This window comes from Mus caroli, chromosome 17 (assembly GCF_900094665.2).
Source record: "Mus caroli chromosome 17, CAROLI_EIJ_v1.1, whole genome shotgun sequence".
Taxonomy (NCBI): Eukaryota; Metazoa; Chordata; class Mammalia; order Rodentia; family Muridae; genus Mus; species Mus caroli.
The window spans coordinates 40,790,201-40,806,879 of NC_034586.1; the positions used below are offsets into that span (position 1 = coordinate 40,790,201).

The window sequence follows — 16,679 nt, forward strand, 5'->3', positions numbered from 1 at the left end:
TATCAGCTGCAAAATGTAAAATTTAAGCATGTAAAATGACTTAAAGGGAATGCTATAGTGGCTTTAGGAAATTCAGGTGAAGGGATTGTTGTACACTGTTACCATAAGTATGTTTTCTTTTAGTGCCACTAGATGAATAAGCAGCCCCTACTCCCAGTGGTACTCTGCATCATCTCATTACAGGTCTTGGATGCTGCTGGGGATGCCAGCAAGAATGGAGTGCAGTCAGTAGCTTGCACGCAGGTCATAGGAGATCCATATGTCCGGTAAGTGAGTATTTCTATTGCATTTCTTCTTTGGGATAGAGACCTTCCAAGTCTGTCTAAGAATTAACATAGAAGAGAAGGAAAGATAGGGGTCCACAATCGCCATACTGGATTCAATCCAAATACAGTCTCCCAGGCCACTTCTTTATTTCTTGTCAGATGGTTCCTTGGGCTGCCTATTTTCAACCAAGCCAGTGACTCCTGAGGATAACACATCCCTTTATGTATGGAAAAACTTTGTTTCTACTTCACTCTGGGCAAATCTTCCTTCCCTGTGTCACTAAATTATGATGAGCATGAACAGTGAATGTGAGATTCAACATGTTGAAATTGCCAAGAAAAATTAGGAACAAATGAATAGAAGAGATAAGAATCCTAAAATGAGGTTAGCCTGTGAGGTTTATTTGTTTCAGGGTTTTTTTTAAACCTGTTTTTATATCAAGAGGGGTAATTTATCATTTTGGTGTAAACAGTACTCCAACAGGGTCACCTAGCCATTATCTGGAATGCCGGGGGCTTTATCTGACATCATTTATAAGGAATAAAAATCTCTACAGCCTGCTCCAGGCTACAAAACACATCACTGGATGTTCTAGCCAATGCTGCTAAGATCCCACAGAGGAAATTAAATGTCATAACATATCTTTTATCATAGGAGCTGGAAAAAAATTGGTTTTCATATATATATATATATATATATATATATATATATATATATATAGAGAGAGAGAGAGAGAGAGAGAGCAGCAAAAAGAGAGAGGAGTGAGAAGGGGTGGAGGGTGGGCTGAGACAGACAAAACAGGCCATGAGTGTTTTAGGCAAAGAGCCCAGTAGATTCAGCTCTTCCTCACTGATGGAAACATCTTTCCAACCTGTTGAGGATCCAACAAGAACAAAAAGGCAGAGGAGTGAAGTCCCTATCTCATGCTCCACCCTACTCCCCCCCCCCCCCCCCCCCCCAGCCCCCTCCCCCCTACTCCCCCCCCCCCGCCCCCCACAGCTCTACCTTACTGAGCTGTGACAGCCATCTTCTTCTGCCCCTGGACATTGGACCTATTGATTCTCAAGTCTTTAGACTCAGGAACTTAGAACAATAGCCAGCATCTGACCCCCTACACTGGGCCTCAGGTCATAGGCCTCTGGCAGGAATGACACTGTTGGCTTCACTAGTTGTAAAGTCTTTGGATTTTGACTCAGCTGTGTCCCTGTTTTCCAGATTCTCTAACTTATAGCTGGTGTACTGTGGGACTCTTGGGAATTCAAAGTCCATAATTAGATGAGCCAATGTCCATGCTAATCTAATCCCTTTATATCACCGGTTCTATCTCTTTGGTGATCTTTAGCTAATATGATAGGTGACCTGAGTCTTTCTTTAGTAAGGAACAACTTTGAGGGGTCAGGTAAAGAGACTGAGATTAATCCTATTTTTGCTTGACTATCTACCCAATAGAAAAGGGGGGTTACACTCTCAAAGTTAGGGATTTCTCAAGTGGATAGTATTTGCACACTGTCATGTGTCCTTTCACCTGCTCTCCCACAGCCTCACCTCAGCATTGCACATGCTCCCTGATGGTGCAGGACACAAAAGAATATGTTCACAAGGCATCGACGGTAAAGGCAGTGTTATGGCATCCTTGCATAAATATAAGGTCAGCAGGGGTCGAGGACTGCAGTCAGTGTTTGTACCAGTTTTGCCACATGTACCTTAGACAGAGTAGGGTATGACTGTGGCATTGTGCCCATAAATAACAAGAAAAGGCACAGAAACCAAATAACGGATAGTTGGAAACCCAGGATATAAATGCCAGGCATGTGCTTACCTCCCCCCCCTTACACATACACATACACACACACACACACACACACACACACACACACACACACACACACACACTATATATATATATATATATGTATCAGTATACACAGGTTGATTGCATTTGGAGCTAGGCTCTTTGAATATGTAATTAAGATGAGATGGCATTAGGTTAAAGTAGACCTTAATTCTACTGCTATTGTATAAATAAGCCATGGGAAGCCTCAAACATATTTAGGCAAACAGCATGTGATGACAGAGTGAAGAACAGAGCTATATTTCAATGAACCAAGAAACATGAGGTAGAAGAAGAAGGAAGGAAAAAAAAAAAGAAGGAAGGAAGGATTCATCCTTAGAGCCTCTGATGGCAGCATGGCCCTGCAACCCCACTCCTGACCTCACGTTAGACAAAACAGGATCTCCATTTGTAGTTCAAACTGACCTGGAATTCTCCATCAACACACACGCGCACACACAGACTCACTCACACACACGCACAAGCACACCATAAACTGACTGGCAGTTAATAGTATTTGCAGAGCAAAAGAGAGTGGGGGGGGGTTCTTGTGTTGTTAGGAATTTGCTGCTATTAGGGTCATAACTCTAGACGGTTACCTGGGATCTATACAACTTATCTAGGGTTGTTCTGAACAAAGGAGGTGTTTACACTATGTGCACACTATTGACCTCCTATGTATGGCTGGTAGAGGCAACTAGGAAATTCCTCCTTAAAGAAAAGCTTGAGGCTGAGTAATTTTCAAGCAAGCTGCAGGATCCCAGAATAGGTAGGGAGACTCGTCCACCGACTTGCTCCAGGACAGCTGATTGTTTATATTTGTAATGCAAATGTCTGAAGTGGAAAATCATGGGAGCTGAACAGTAACCTGAGGCTCTCCACTCTGGAGTGAATCCATAGATCCACACTGCTAGGCACTTTCAGCATCACAGTGAGTGTGGACCATGTAGGCATCTAGGGAAATTGACATGCTCTTCCACTAGGGTGGAAGGCAGTTTCCTCCTGGGCCACCAAATCATGAGTGGGTTTGTATCTGTCTTCTTATGAGAAAATGGCTATAGAACAGGCTCCAAAGGCATGATGATATATGCCTTCAGTCCCAGCCCTGTGGAGACTGAGGCAGGAGGATTGCAATGATTTTGAAGCCAATGTGAGCCATCCAGCAAGTTCCTACCTCAAGACAAACAAACAAACACACACACACACAAACAAATAGGCAATTGTCCTTTCAGTCTAGATTCATACAGCCTAGATTTTGAATTGGTGCTAATTAATTAGATTTACCCCTAGCCTAAAAAGGGTGGGGAGGAAAAAGAAAAAGAAATCTCTGCTCAGGTAGTCTGTTACTGATCCTGCAGGCTGGATTAACATAGTTTTATTCATAGAGAAAAAAAAATAACATTGCAAGTCAAACACCATCAGGGCTACCTCCTGATGGGAGGTTAAGGGGGTCACTGTGAGGTGGGGCTGTGTCACAATAGTTCCTTGAGGCAGACTTTCTATAGCAAACATTTTCATGGACATAGTATATGAATCTGATCAGCTCACACAGTCATGTAAGCACCATTGCAAACCAAACTCCACCATGAGAGGTGACCATCATTGGCTGACTCTACAGCCAGTGCCTCTCCCAACTTCCACCTTCTAACTCCTGTCACCATTTCCTTGCCTTTTCTAGAGTGTTAACATAAACGAGACTGTGCGGTGTGTTTCTATCTGCACCTGGCTTCTTTCATTTAGTGTAGTGCTTTTGATACTCAATTATATTGTGTCACCAGATTTTATTTGTTATTTCTTAATAGTATTCCACTTATGGACACATCATAACTTAACAGCTTACCCATTGAGGGATATCTGCTTTGTTTCTAGATTTTATGGATAACATTGCTATAAAAATATGTATGTTTTTTAGTGAGTTTCCATCTTGCTTTTTCTCAAATAAATACTCAGGACTAGTAAGCATGCATTTAACATCCTAAGAAACTTGTCAACTGTTTTCTGCAGCGGAGAAGCCCTTCCCATCAGTGCTCTCCTGATGATCTCTCTGACTAGTACTATCGTTTCTTTCATTTTAGATATTTTTATATTTTTTTCTTTAGGCTGGACTGTAAAATTAAGCCTCTACTAGCTAAATGTACTTGGTTTAGGCCTGTGAAAATTAAAATTTACCAGAATCTGAAATTGTGACCTGACATGGAACTAGGTTCTTAGCATATGTGATTAAGTCTAATTGGTTATAGAGAAAGTGGACCTCACTTTTCATGGCTGTCATCTAGTAAAAAGCCATATGTGATCCTACAGAGGGACTTGGGAGGCCAGCATGAGATGGTAGAGGCAGAGCTTAAGGTTGTGTGGAAGAGGCAAAGGCAATCCTTCCTCAGAGCCTTTGTAGGCAGCATGGCCCTGTGAACTGTTAACTCTACCACCCATCTGGAATTAGACAAGGTATCTCTTTGTAATTTAGGATGGTGTGGTGGTTCGAATATGCTTGGCCCAGGGAGTGGCACTAGTAGGAAGTGTGGCCTTGTTGGAGTAGGTGTGGCCATGTTGGAAGAAATGTGTCACTTATGGGTGGTCTAGGTGCCTGGAACTCAGTCTTCTACTAGCAGCCTTCAGATGAAGATGTAGAACTCTCAGCTCCTCCTGCACTATGCCTGCCTGAAAGCTGCCATGGACTGCCCCAAATAAATGTTGTCCTTATAAGAGTTGCCTTGGTCATGATGTCTGTTCACAGGTGTAAAACTCTAACTAAGACAGGTGGCCTAAAATTTTTATTTTTAGCACTGTATTTATCCATTGTGTGGGATAGGGAGGAAAGGAACTGGCCACAGTGTGTGTATGGAAATCAAAGTTTCCATATATCAGGACTTGGCCCTCTCCTTCCACCACGTGGGTCTCAGGATGTCATGTTACCTGATTCCTAGGGAGATGTGAACAAAATCCACTCACCCCAAATAGGAACCAATGAGAGAAGCAGAGCATGGATACCACCAAAATCCAAGTGGGTGAAAGACTTTTGCTGGAGTTACTTGTAGAAGTATGGACAAGGGGTTGCTCACAGAAGCAGAAATGACACAACAACAATTGCATCACCAAAAGCCTCGCCGTCATGGGTGTTAGCCATTGAAAACTGGATCCCTGGGGCACACTGCACAGCCTGCAGAGGGTCAACAGGTTAAAGGGCTGCTTTTTGATCAGGCAGCTCAGCTGGTCTGAAAGTCTCTCTCCACAGTCCTTATTTCTTACACACTGGAGCCTGGGTGGGGGCAATATATTTGGTCAGCTTCGGTAACTTCTAGAAGCTTTTCAGTCCAAGTGCATACTTGCGCTTACTGAGTTGATGAGAGCCCTATCTTGCAGAATGTTCTATAAAGGATTAAGAAATGGGGTTTCTTTTAGTTTCTGTTGTTGTGTTTGTTTTTCTAGTACAGTGACCTGGAGCATGAACCTGATGTTGTTGGGTTTATTTTTGGTTTTGCTTTCAGATTTGTTATTGTTATTAGTGCACTTACCCAAAAAGGCCAGAAGAGGGCACTGGAGCCCCTGAAGCTGAAATTACAGGCAGTTGTGAGCCATTGTTCTTAGGGATCTGCTGCTGTGATAAAACACAACAACCAAATCAACTTGGGAAGAAAGGAGTTTGTTTCAGCTTTTACTTCCATATTGTAGTCCGTCACTGAAGGAAGTCAGGGCAAGAACTGGAAGGCAGGAAGTGGAGAAGTCATGGGGGAATACTGTGATCCTGGCTTGCTCCTCGAGGCTTCCTGGGCTGCCTCCTTAAAGCATTCAGGAGGACCAGTACAGGTCAGGGGTGCACCATCTACAGTGAACTGGCCCTCACACATCCATGTCAATCTAGAAAATGCCACAGAAGCTTGCCCATGGGCCAAACAGGTAGGAACATTTCTTAACTGAGGCTACCTCTTCCAAAATGACTATAGCAAGTTGACATAAAACCAGCCAGCCCAACTGCCCAATAGCTATGGGTGCCAGGAACCAACTCAACAGCAGACTCTTCCTACTGCTAAGTCATCTCTCCTGCACGCTGCCTTTAAAATTAGTTATTCTTATCATAAATTCTAGGAAAAAAAAAAAGACTTCTCTGATACAGCTAGTTGGTTTTGTTTTTGCTATTTTATATACAGCATTATTCCGGTGTTAGCACAATGTTCTTACAGTCCTGGGGAAGAGAATGGTCTAGTCCACAAATGTATGTCAGATTTCTCTGAGGACTTTAAAAGGTAGAGGGACCTCCCTACCCCAAACCTGTGAAATGAAAGTGAATCCTGTTGCTCTGTGTTCAGACATGCATCCCTACTTCTGATATTATCCTGCTATTTCCACTGAAATAAAGGAACCTTTATAACCCATGCTGACATAACTTGCTCAGTAGCTATTGTAACTGGACAGAAATTCAAACAACTGGCAGAGTACAGATGTGGAAGCAGGAAGTTTATCGACAAAACTCAACAATCATTCCTTATTGGAGCCAGACCCTGTCCACTAGGAAAGTGAGTTATATTGCAAGCCTACCAGTTGACCACTAGAAATTATTGTATGGAGATCCAGAAGTGGATCCTGAGCTCGCTGAGCCCCCGGAGAGTTGTCTTCTGTGTTCTGAGCTGTGGTTAGCAACTACACTGTACACTTTTGTAAGCGTGGTGTGTGGAAAACAATCTCAACTTCCATAAAAAGTTTGCAGAGCATGGCAGCCTGTCACGTGAGCAGAGCCTGCAATTCTCAATGACCCACATAAAAACAGGCCTGTTCTCACCCTTGATTTTTTTTCTTCCAGGTTTTCTTTCTTTGGAGTGAACAAGGAATTGGCTTATTAGGCTGGGAGATAAGGACTTACTAGATTGAACCACCTCCTTCCAAGTTTGAGCAGTTTCAAAGGTCAGGACTTGGGGCTTCGGAACAACTTGTGCAGCTTCATGGTTTTGGGTCTGGCTACACGCAGAAACAACCTCCCTTCAGTCTCCTTCCCACGTGTTGAAAATGATAAGATCCCCATGGCAGAGTGCCCAAATGCCCTTCAGGGCAGTGCCGCCCAATTTAGCAAGTGTCCATGGCTAGAGTTGAGACTGTCCCTTCATTAGAAATACACCAAAGGCTAAGACCAAAAGGCTCAATTCCTTTACAGAATAGCAGAGCGTGGCTACAAGCATCACAGTTCCAGCACACAGAACAGAGGACATTTGTTACAGACAGACACCAAGGCCACGGCTGTGGATGCTTGTAGCCTTACCAGCTGATTAAATGTTGAAACTTCAGTTGTGACAATTAAGCAGATAATACTGCCTATTGAAGACAGATTTGGTTAGCTGAAGCTTTCAGGTGCTACTGCTTGGGGGATAGGGGTGGGGAGTGCCTGCGTGGCCAACTTATAATAAGTTGCAAACACTTGGACTTCAGAACAGACTAGATTCCCAAAGCCTTCCATAGAGGAAATACTTGACACCAGCTATTCATGAACAAAAGATTCATGAGGGCTAAGGATATACTTCAGCTGAGAGAGTGCTCAGCTGGCATCCAGGAAAACCTGGGTTCAATTCCCAGCACGTCATAAAACCTGGCGTGGTGATACATGCCTGTAATCCCCAGAATTTAGGAAGTTGGAGCAGGAAGGTACTAGGTCTGAGGTAATGCTGGGCTACAAACTGAGTTCCACACTATGGTGAGCTAAATGAGACCCTGCTTCAAACTATTAACACCATCTCATGGCAAGCTTGGATATTCTGACGTCCCTCCTTCAATTAAAGCTTACTGAATGACGTCACCAGTTTATGATAAAGGAAGAAGAAAACTCAGAAGAGATGGTAGAATAAAATTGGCTTATAATGAACATGAGTTTCAGATCACCAACCACTGGGACAGCACACTAAAGTCCCTCAATATCACGAACACAACAGGCCTACCAGGGCAGTTCTGAGTGACAACCTTTCAAGAGCCCCCAGTCACCCATCCCTATCCCCAAACCTGGCCACCAAGTCCCCCTCCTTCAAACCCACGCAGCGCCCGCCCCGCTGCTTCCGCTAATTGACAGGCAGCACAGCTACTCCTAGGAGCGGATTTTTCACCCTGGTAACAGTGACAAGCTGGCGGGAGCCAATGGCGTTCCAGCAGCGGGGCGGGCTGCAGCGACGAGTCAGGTGCTCTGCTCTGAGGCTGCGTGCAGGTGAGCGAACAGGATCCTATAGCGCCCCTTGCTTCTGCCTCCTCTTGGTCCCAAACGTTCCAGGACAGATCTGTCTCAGCGCGGGTGAGTCCCCGGAGAAGGGTGGCCTGCCTCCAGAGGCCCACACTGGGGCTGTCACCGGCCAGGGGGGCGGGGAGGCCTAGCAACCCCGTAGAGAAGAGGCGACGCACCCACCCACCCTGGCAAACACCCTGACATAAGCCCACTCCTGCTCTTTGATTGGTGTTCCTGTTTGCTTAGGTTGGGTCGGGGGGTTGGGGGTGGGGAGGCTGGAGAGAGGAAGGACTGGAAAGGCCAGGGCGATTTCAATCGAGATCTAGAGAGTTTCAGGGCTCCTTGCCGTTTCTGCATGGAGAAATGAGAGATTTGTCCTTTTTTTCCTCATCCCCACCCCCACCGGCGTTGTGGCACCCATGTAATTATGTTGCGTCTTATTATCGAACATCCCCGAGCTTTAGACAGAGCCTCATGCTTCGCTTCAGTTTGCCCCAAGAAAACAGTTGTCTTCTATTTACCTCAATTAACTAAAATAGATGGGAAAAAATCATATGTTCCGTGCAACTGATTCTTTCTTGGCCTTAAGTTGTATTTGGTTGATAATAATTTCCTTCGTGTTAGTAAGATGGGAGAGAAAATTGGGGGAAAGAAAAGAGGGAAGAAACAGGGATCAGTCATTTGCAGTTTCCTGTAATTCCCCCTCATAGCCATTATTAATGTTGCTCCCAGAAAGAGTGGCATTCAAGATACAATAGTAAATTTAAGTTTGGAATCAGTCATTGTCTTGAGACCAATGTCCAAAACAGTTTCTAGTCCGGATGAAACCACAGTTTAAAAAAGCAAATCTAGCCTTAAGCACATATGTATCCTTTGCATACAGTTTGTGGTTCTGAAAACAAAGCCAGCATGCCTCACAGGTTATATCTGCCCATTCCTAGACCATAGCAAGGCAAGTCAGAGCCACATGCACACATACCACACATGCACACACATCACACATGCACACACATCACACGTACACACATACCATATATGCACACATATCACACATGCACACATACCACACATGCACACACATCACACATGCACACATATCATATATGCACACATATCACACATGCACACATACCACACATGCACACACATCACACATACACACACATCATACATGCATACATACCATATATGCACACATACCACACATGCACACACAACACACATGCACACACATCACACATGCACACATGCCATATATGCACACATATCACACATGCACACATACCACACATGTACACACATCACACATGCACACACATCACACATGCACACATACCACACATGCACACACATCACACATACACACACATCATACATGCACACATACCATATATGCACACATACCACACATGCACACACAACACACATGCATACACATCACACATGCCATATATGCACACATATCACACATGCACATATACCACACATGCACACACATCACACATGCACACACATCACACATGCACACATAGCATGTAGGCACACATACCACACATGCACACACAACACACATGCACACACATCACACATGCACACATGCCATATATGCACACACATCACACATGCATACATACCACACATGCACACACATCACACATGCACACATACCATATATGCACACATATCACACATGCACACATACCACACATGCACACATACCACACATACACACACATCACACATGCACATACTTCACACATGCACACATACCATATATGCACACATACCACACATGCACACACATCACACATACACACATCACACATGCACACATCCCACACATGCACACATACCACATACACATCACACACATGGATGGACACACACACACACACCATATCTACAAATTTTCAAGCATTCTAAATCATCCTGAATTTGTCTCTGAAAAGTCACATATACAAATCATCTTTTTAAATATTATTGTGGGGTCCATTTGAATAATTCCTTTGTTTCTCTGAGGAATATCTTTTGATAGAATATAGGAAACTAAAAGGTTATTTGTTTGTTTTTAAAGTGGCACTAAAGCGTTTTGGCCCTGGTGTCCTGTGTCAAATGGAGTTCTGTACAATTTTTTCAGGCTGTGACTTAGGGTGTAAATGAGATCACTCATCGCTGTCATTCTCAGTTTGGGAGAAAATGTATAAATCACAGTTGTCAGCATTAATTCCTTTATGCTTATTCTACAGATTACCTTCTGCTGAGCTGATCAAGGTCTTGAAAAATGATTCCCGAGTTTCTCCTTGTGTCTTGCACACTGGCTACTCTATGCCATTCGGCTCCGTTTTCTCTACAGCCAGAAGAGCAGAAAGTGCTGGTAGTTTCTTTTGATGGATTCCGCTGGGATTACTTATATAAAGTTCCAACCCCTCATTTCCATTATATCATGAAAAATGGCGTCCATGTGAACCAAGTCACTAATGTTTTTATCACAAAGACCTACCCTAACCATTACACTTTGGTCACTGGTCTCTTTGCAGAGAATCATGGGATTGTTGCAAATGACATGTTCGATCCTATTCTGAATAAGTCCTTCTCCTTGGAGCACATGGATATTTATGATTCTAAGTTTTGGGAAGAAGCCACACCAATATGGATCACAAACCAGAGGGCAGGGCATGCTAGTGGCGCGGCCATGTGGCCCGGAACAGATGTGAAGATCCACGATACTTTCCCGACCTACTATCTACCTTACAATGAGTCTGTTTCCTTTGAAGACAGAGTTGCCAAAATCATTGAGTGGTTTACAGCCAAAGATCCCATCAATCTCGGTTTCCTCTACTGGGAAGAACCCGATGACACGGGCCATGATGTGGGACCTGACAGTCCTCTCATGGGGTCTGTTATTTCTGATGTTGACCACAAGTTAGGATATCTGATAAAGATGCTGAAAAGGGCAAAGTTGTGGAATAACGTTAACCTCATCGTCACGAGCGACCACGGGATGACCCAGTGCTCTAAGCAGAGGGTGATAGAACTTGACCGCTACCTGGACAAAGAGCACTACACCTTGATTGATCACTCACCTGTAGCTGCCATCCTACCAAAAGAAGGTATGTCTGACCTCATGCCGATCGGAGCACAGCACCACACATACCCAGTGTGTAAGCCTGTGCCGGAACGGTGAAGGAAGATTTAGTCCTTAGGCTTGGAAAACAAAGTCTCCTTTCTCTTGTGTTTAATTTCCTCCCACACCAGGAAATACTAACACTTTAGGGGCTGTGCTTGTCAATCCTAGGCTCTTTTTTGTTTTGTTTTGTTTTTTTTAATTTTGGTAAGGAGTTTTGAATAGTGCCTTGCATTCTTTATAAACATCTGCAGGCATCCCCCTTCCCAACGCTTTAAAACTAGGTCAAGGAAACATGTGGAGGAGAGGTCGCAGAATGTGCAGCCAAATATGCAAGGAAGGCTTGCTTTTCTGAATGAAACTGTAGCACCTTGGAGAGTTAGTCCTACTTAGAGAGAAGGGATTTTGAAAAGCTCTACTACCTCACCAATGGGAATTGTGACCTCTCAGGGGAGTTAAGCAAAATCTATTAAGTAGCAATGTGGAAGTATGCCTGCCTGCCTGCCTGTACACATGGTTTGCAACTCAAATGTTCCCTCAGCCCATTAGATTCCCACTTGCCCACTAGATTCCCTCAGGCAGTTGGGTTTTGGTGTTGTGGGTTGTCTCTTGTTGGGGTTTGTTGATCAGAGAGACAAAGACCTGACAACTGGATTTGAGAAATAGGACTTAAAGATGGTGGCAAGATGTGGGACATTTTTAGTTCTGATGTGTTCTCTAATCCCCCCAGTAATTTCTCAAGCTGATTTCCACCCCTAGTTTTCTTCCATTACTCCTGACCTCTACATACACTGCTCTATTCTCCGGGGACTCTGTTTCTACATCCACCGCAACTGGCTGCTGTCTGTTTAATCTACCTGTGTTCTCTCCTTTGGCTTGCATAAAACCTTGGTGTTGAGGTGGCGTCTATAGTACAATAAATAAGTACTTGTATCTCCATGCATATTTAAGTCTTTAGAGAGTATCGAATACAGTTTTTGAAAAAAGCCTTTTTTGTTATTATTCTGTAAGAGGATGTGCTAATAAGAAAAGTAGCTGTTTCTATTTTCCCCTCGAGCCTCTTTCTTCTTCGGGGTGTGGAGTTTCACTATGCATGGCTCACATTCATTCTCCCGGCCCTCAGTGTCTTGTCCTGGAATGTGAGTCTTCTTCTGAGTCCCTCACTCTTCCTTTCTCCTTAGGTAAATTTGATGAAGTCTATGACGCGCTGGCCAGTGCCCATCCTAATCTAACGGTCTACAAAAAGGAGGAGATACCGGAAAGATGGCATTACAAGCACAATGACCGAGTTCAGCCAATCGTAGCTGTGGCCGATGAAGGGTGGTATATTTTGCAGAATAAGTCAGATGATTTTCTGTGTGAGTATGTTATCGTATTTCTTCCCATTCTGCACCGTTTCTTGCTAACTTGGAGGCTGTGGATAATACAGCAGTTTACTTACTGATTTTTTTTTTAAACTCTCTGTTACTTAAATGTTGAAGGATCTGTGTTGTATTGGTACTCACCTAGAAATGCCGTAAAGATATACACAGGAGAAACGAACAAGGTTGAGGCTACCGCTTGGTGGCACACAGACTTGCCTAGCATGTAAAAGGCCCTGGGCTTGATCCCCAACCCGGGAAAAGTGTGTAAAAATGTCTCTTTAGTTACAATTGAGTTCTTGCCCTGTTTAGTGACTGAAAAGCAAAGCACTTGCATGGCTATGTACTTGTAGTGTTTCTGTGACTCCTAATAGCGGATGTGTACAGCTACACGCATTCTGGTTTCTAACCGTTTGTACCCACAAATAATCAGTAAAACAGCATCTGATCACACCAAGGAAGCTGGGAAGGCTGTTTCCTGAGAATAATTTCCACCTTCATTTGTTTGTGAACTCTGTAGGTAGATGTATTTATTACTCAGAAAGGGTCTGCTGCTATCTGAGGGCATTTTCTATTTTCAAGTTAACCAAAATTTAGGGAGACACTGTAGGGCGTTTGGTTCTGTGAGCCACAGTTACACTGTGGGCTGGTCACATTTATGTTGTTGATAGACACATCCCAGCGATTCTGTTTCTACTGCTTTCTGCTTCCGTGTTCAATGGAGAATTCAACCCTGCCTCCTGTGGTCGTTTTCTGTCAGAATTCTACAAGTTACTGAGTGCAAAGGCAGGAGTTTTCAAAGTGTGTCCTATGGTACAACAGTGTCTAAACCATCAGGAAACTGTCAGAAAGGCACATCCTTGGGCCCAACCTGGCTGCACTGAATTGGACACTGGGTGAACGTGGCCTACTCCTCTGTTTTTACATAGACCCTAGGAGTCACATTCCCAACCTAGTCTGAGAACCATCACCCTTGGGCACTTATTATTAAATATTGTCCACTAGCTCAAATGGTAACCACTACCATTAAAAAACAGGGTCCCTGCTCATTGCGATTTCCTCTGGACTCTGATTCTCTGGTCCATGGTGCGTGAGAGAATTATCGTTACTTTCTCATATGACTTAAACTCTAGATTCTGAGTTCTTACAAAAATGAGCACAACCTAAATCAACTCTGGATTCCATAATGGGACGTTTCCCAGGGTAATTTATCAACTAAAGAGACGAGCACAGCGCCCTGTCTGATGGTTGCTATCGGCTTATAAGCCCAGCAACATTCACACTTGAGTGAACTAAAAGGAATTATGGCGTTCAGAATGGTTTCTGCAGGTGGAGTTGACTCACGGGAAGATGTCAGATTCCTTTTGGGGATGACAGATCAGTGACTTTCAGAGAAGTGAACTTGAGCTTCCCTTTTCTACATGTGAATGCTGTTGTGGATTTCCTTGTAGCAAGCAAGGATGAAGTAATCCAGTTGGAGTCACGAGTCATGCTCCTCATTATTCTCCAATAAAAGCCTGTCAGTTTTCTTAGGTCACCATCTCAGCCATAACCGTGGCCGTGCCTTTGCTCTGATAGCACGCCAGCCATACATTCAGCTTTGAATACGCAGTTTCAATCCCCCCCCCACTTTTTTTTTAATGGAATCATTGGGATATGCCCACCGGAAGAGCTCTTCAGGTTTTATTTGTAGCCACACTAAAGCACTGCACCCTCAGCTGGGTCTCCATCGGAGCCACCAGAGTCCAAATTTCTCAGAACCCCTACGTGTTCTGACCTTTGTGTTTCAGAGTGGGTCAGAGCTGTGACTAAAGGTTTGATTGCTGTACTGTTTCGTGTTTGTATAGTGCTCTTCACTCTCTGCTGGCCATCATGGGTTCTACTTTTTGTGACTGAGACTTCCACCACCTTACTTTGGAATGACAGTTAGACATTGTAGCTACCCAGGAAGTATTTGCCAAGAATCAGCTAGCCACAGAACAAAGCAAAATCAACCACCTGCCTGCATCCCCCAGCCTGGCTTGGCTCAGCTTTTCTCTGTTCCCTTCTTTCTCTGCGATTTAAGGTAGTACAGGCCTGTAAGAAAGACAGGTATCCAGGTGACATTTGATTTCTTGAGGTGATTTGTGGGGCTGACAGCAGCAGAGATGATAAGCGATAACTTCATTTTTTTTTTAAATAAAGTCAAATTGGATAACCTTTGCACTTAAGGTCAGAACTTGACCCTACGACAGTTTCTTTCCCTTCTAATGCCATCTGGTTGGCTAACTTATTCATGCATTTTCTCTTTACAGTAGGCAACCATGGTTATGATAATGCATTAGCAGAAATGCATCCAATATTTTTAGCCCACGGTCCTGCCTTCAGAAAGAATTTCACAAAAGAAGCCATGAACTCCACAGATCTGTACTCACTGCTCTGCCACCTCCTCAATATCACCGCCCTGCCACACAATGGATCATTCTGGAATGTCCAGGATCTTCTCAGTTCAGCAGCTCCAAAGCCAATTCCTTACACACAGAGTACCACACTCCTCCTTGGGAGTGACAAGCCAGGGGAGGATGAGCAAGAGGAATCGTACCCTTATTACATAGGTGTCTCTCTTGGCAGCATCATAGCTGTGGTATTCTTTGTAGTTCTCATTAAGCATCTAATACGCAGTCAAGTGCATACTTTACAATATAGGCAGGTCGAAGTTGCTCAACCGTTACTCCAAGCTTAGTGCTTCTTTGACATGGAATTGCAGATCGAAGTGGAGGGTCCGAAATTATATCAGTGGTGACCCTTCAGCTTATCACAAGCTAGTCACAGATATCTGCATAGGCCATCAAGCAGTTTACCCATATTCGGGTGCAGTCACAGGTACATACACGCACACCGACAGATCGAAACACTCCCTGCCTGCAAATGATCAAAGACGTAAGGGTACCCCTCCACGGCTTTCTCTGGCTTAGTAGGTAGATGGTGCTCTGTCTGGGGTTGGCACGTACAATGTACATACTTAACAACTTTGCACTATTGAGAGTACCTAAGTGCTATCCTAGTAGGTACTTCTTCTCTGACATGCACTTTATAAATACATCTAGTAACTTGATTGAAAATGATACCCTTCTTCATCTCTGTCACCAAATACTAGCATTCCATGTACAGAGTGAAGGAAGTTTCTAGCTATTCCCAAATAATGTAGAATTCTTGTCTCCTTAAATGGGAGGAGGAGGAGGAGGAGGAGGAGGTGGTGGTGGTGAAGGTGTTGAAAAGTCAGCGGGACCAATTTTGTAGCCTGCATGTGGATAGATGCTTTTCCAGCAGCAGGTCACACTGTGGACATTTCTAGTTATGCCCCCCACCCCCACCCCATGACCATCGTTTTCATTTGCTTCTTCCCTCAGCTAGCTTCCAGCACTGAAAGGTGCATTCTAAAGATCTTATCTCTATACATTAGTATTGCTCCCTGTGGATGAGTCTAGTCCTGACTCCGTGATGAGGATGTCATGGCCATGCACATGAGACTTCCTTTCTGTGTAGAATAGCAGTGGCCTGAAAAGCGGGGGCCAGACACCATCTCTGCTGTGTTTTATTTTCCTGCCTGTCATGATTTGCATTATTAATCATATTAAAAAAATCAAGTGAGATTTAAAAAAAAATAGTGTTTTGTTTTGCTTATTGGTTGTTTCTGGTGGCAAGAAGTGGCATACAGACACCATTTAACCCTGAGCCTTTCAAAACCCAGAGTTGCAAAAGAGGACAAACTGTATTAGGTGACACATAGGCCACCAAACGTTACCAAGAATACCAAGGAGCCTGGAAAATAAATTGAGGGAGGGATACATAGATGAAATGTGCAGCCTGTCACCATAGTAACAAAGTGTAGCTCTAATAGGGCAAAAAAAGCTTTTGGTTATA

At 43.9% G+C, this 16,679-nt stretch overlaps 1 protein-coding gene across 2 annotated transcripts; it reads left to right on the top strand.

Annotated features, from left to right (window-relative positions):
* The first annotated feature begins 8,179 nt into the window (after positions 1-8,179).
* Enpp5 (ectonucleotide pyrophosphatase/phosphodiesterase family member 5) lies at positions 8,180-16,420 on the top strand. Of its 2 annotated transcripts, none has more exons than XM_021149627.1 (4): positions 8,180-8,360; positions 10,538-11,401; positions 12,597-12,773; positions 15,071-16,420. In XM_021149627.1, exons 2-4 carry the CDS (start codon positions 10,573-10,575, stop codon positions 15,496-15,498), a joined length of 1,434 nt encoding a protein of 477 aa, XP_021005286.1. In that variant the 5' UTR covers positions 8,180-8,360; positions 10,538-10,572; the 3' UTR covers positions 15,499-16,420. The 2 variants fall into 2 exon arrangements, with proteins under 2 accessions (XP_021005286.1, XP_021005287.1); XM_021149628.1 differs by having other exon boundaries at positions 8,180-8,276.
* Positions 16,421-16,679: the final 259 nt, after the last annotated feature.